At 41.5% G+C, this 1,606-nt stretch overlaps 1 protein-coding gene across 1 annotated transcript in view; it reads left to right on the plus strand.

Annotated features, from left to right (window-relative positions):
- ptprt (protein tyrosine phosphatase receptor type T) overlaps positions 1-1,606 on the plus strand; it is a gene marked incomplete in the record, with an annotated part of 388,491 nt that overhangs the window by 107,251 nt on the left and 279,634 nt on the right. The window contains 1 exon segment of the mRNA XM_014015350.1: positions 898-1,013. Within this exon segment, the coding sequence (XP_013870804.1) occupies positions 898-1,013 (116 nt within the window).

The following is a 1,606-nucleotide window of genomic DNA, read 5'->3' on the forward strand; positions in this document are numbered from 1 at the left end:
ATGTTTACTTTTAATTATGGAAATTTCAGAATTTTTCCTCGCAAATTTGACTTTTCAGAGAATTTCCTTGAAAAATTCTGAAATTAATGTCAAAATTTCAGATGTTTTTGGCAGAGATTCACCCATTTTTGTTTTCATCTGTGAAAACGGCCCATTGTCAGAGGAAAGACAAGAAGCATCAGTATAAAGTAAATAAATCATAGGAATGTGGAGGAGAATGATAATTTCTGAAAGCTTTTCGGAAACAGCCTTCACTGATACGTCTCTGTTGTTTGTGTCAGAGTTAATAATCACTGCTAAATAAATGATTGATTCTCTTCTTCTCAGTCACTGAAGTGGAATTAACCGGTCGAAGGCTGGTCCAGGTTAAAGTCACCTGACATCTGGCTGCTGATCCTCGGTCCAGACGTTGTGACTGCAGTGGATCATAATGATCAGTCTGGTGTTAAACCTCCTGATGTTCAGAGGCTGCAGCAGATCTTAATAAAACATGATGCTTTACTTGCAACAGCTTCTGATTTAATGCATGATTAGTTCAGACAACAAGAATAAAAAAAAGAATAATTAAACATGCTTGAACCTAAATGACCGGAACGTGTAATTTATGCAAACTAACTCTTCAGATTTGTTGGTAATTATTAGACTTTTCTTAGAATATTTAACCCGTGACGGTTCAGTCAGTCCCTTTAAACACATTTAAACTCTTTCACTTTCCTTTTAAAGTAAACTCTGATGGTGGAAACAGAAGCTGGGGGGGCTTTATCTCCTGGGGGGACTTTTCATGTCATCACGTTCACTCATGATTCAGTGTCTGTCACTAGTTTCTGGATTGTTTGCTCCATCTAGCTGCACAACTTTCTTCTTTAATGGTGACTGGTGTAAATGTTTGTGTTGCAGGTAAAGCTCCTCACTTCCTGCGGCTGCAGAACGTGGAGGTAAACGTGGGTCAGAACGCCACGTTTCAGTGCACGGCCGGAGGGAAGTGGTCGCAGCACGATAAACTCTGGCTGCAGGTTCGTAGCCTCACTTCAGTGTGCACGTGTTGTCCCGAGTGTGCACTTGTCCCGAGTGTGCACGTGTTGTCCCGAGTGTGCACGTGTTGCCCCGAGTGTGCACTTGTCCCGAGTGTGCACATGTTGTCTCAATGAAAGGAAGTTGAGTGACGCAGATTACATCCCTCCGCTCCAATAACCAACTATTATCTTTCTTATTTCGTCATATAATTTAGTGCAAATAAGCAGCATATATTCCAATTGAATCCAACTTTAAAGGGAACATATCTGCAAAATCCACTGTAATTGTAAATAAAATGTTTCTGCAAGCTAGAAAACGTAACGCCCTCTCTCAAACCGGAGTGGACCAGTCTGGAAGCAGGAGGGGGGCGGGGCTTGAAGTGTCTTCAAGGAACAGTAAAAAAACGAGCTGTTTTGAGACACACAGCAGAAAAGAGGTGAAAGAGGAGCTGATAAAAAAAACGTGCAAAAATGTGCAAAAAAACAGAGCAATTTTGCATATGCTGTTAAGTGCCAGGAGGACTGCGACCAGTTATACATCGGGGAAACAAAGCAACCACTGTTCAAAAGAATGTCCCAACACAGACGAGCTA

This window comes from Austrofundulus limnaeus, unplaced genomic scaffold, assembly GCF_001266775.1.
Source record: "Austrofundulus limnaeus strain Quisiro unplaced genomic scaffold, Austrofundulus_limnaeus-1.0 Scaffold127, whole genome shotgun sequence".
NCBI classification, from domain to species: Eukaryota; Metazoa; Chordata; class Actinopteri; order Cyprinodontiformes; family Rivulidae; genus Austrofundulus; species Austrofundulus limnaeus.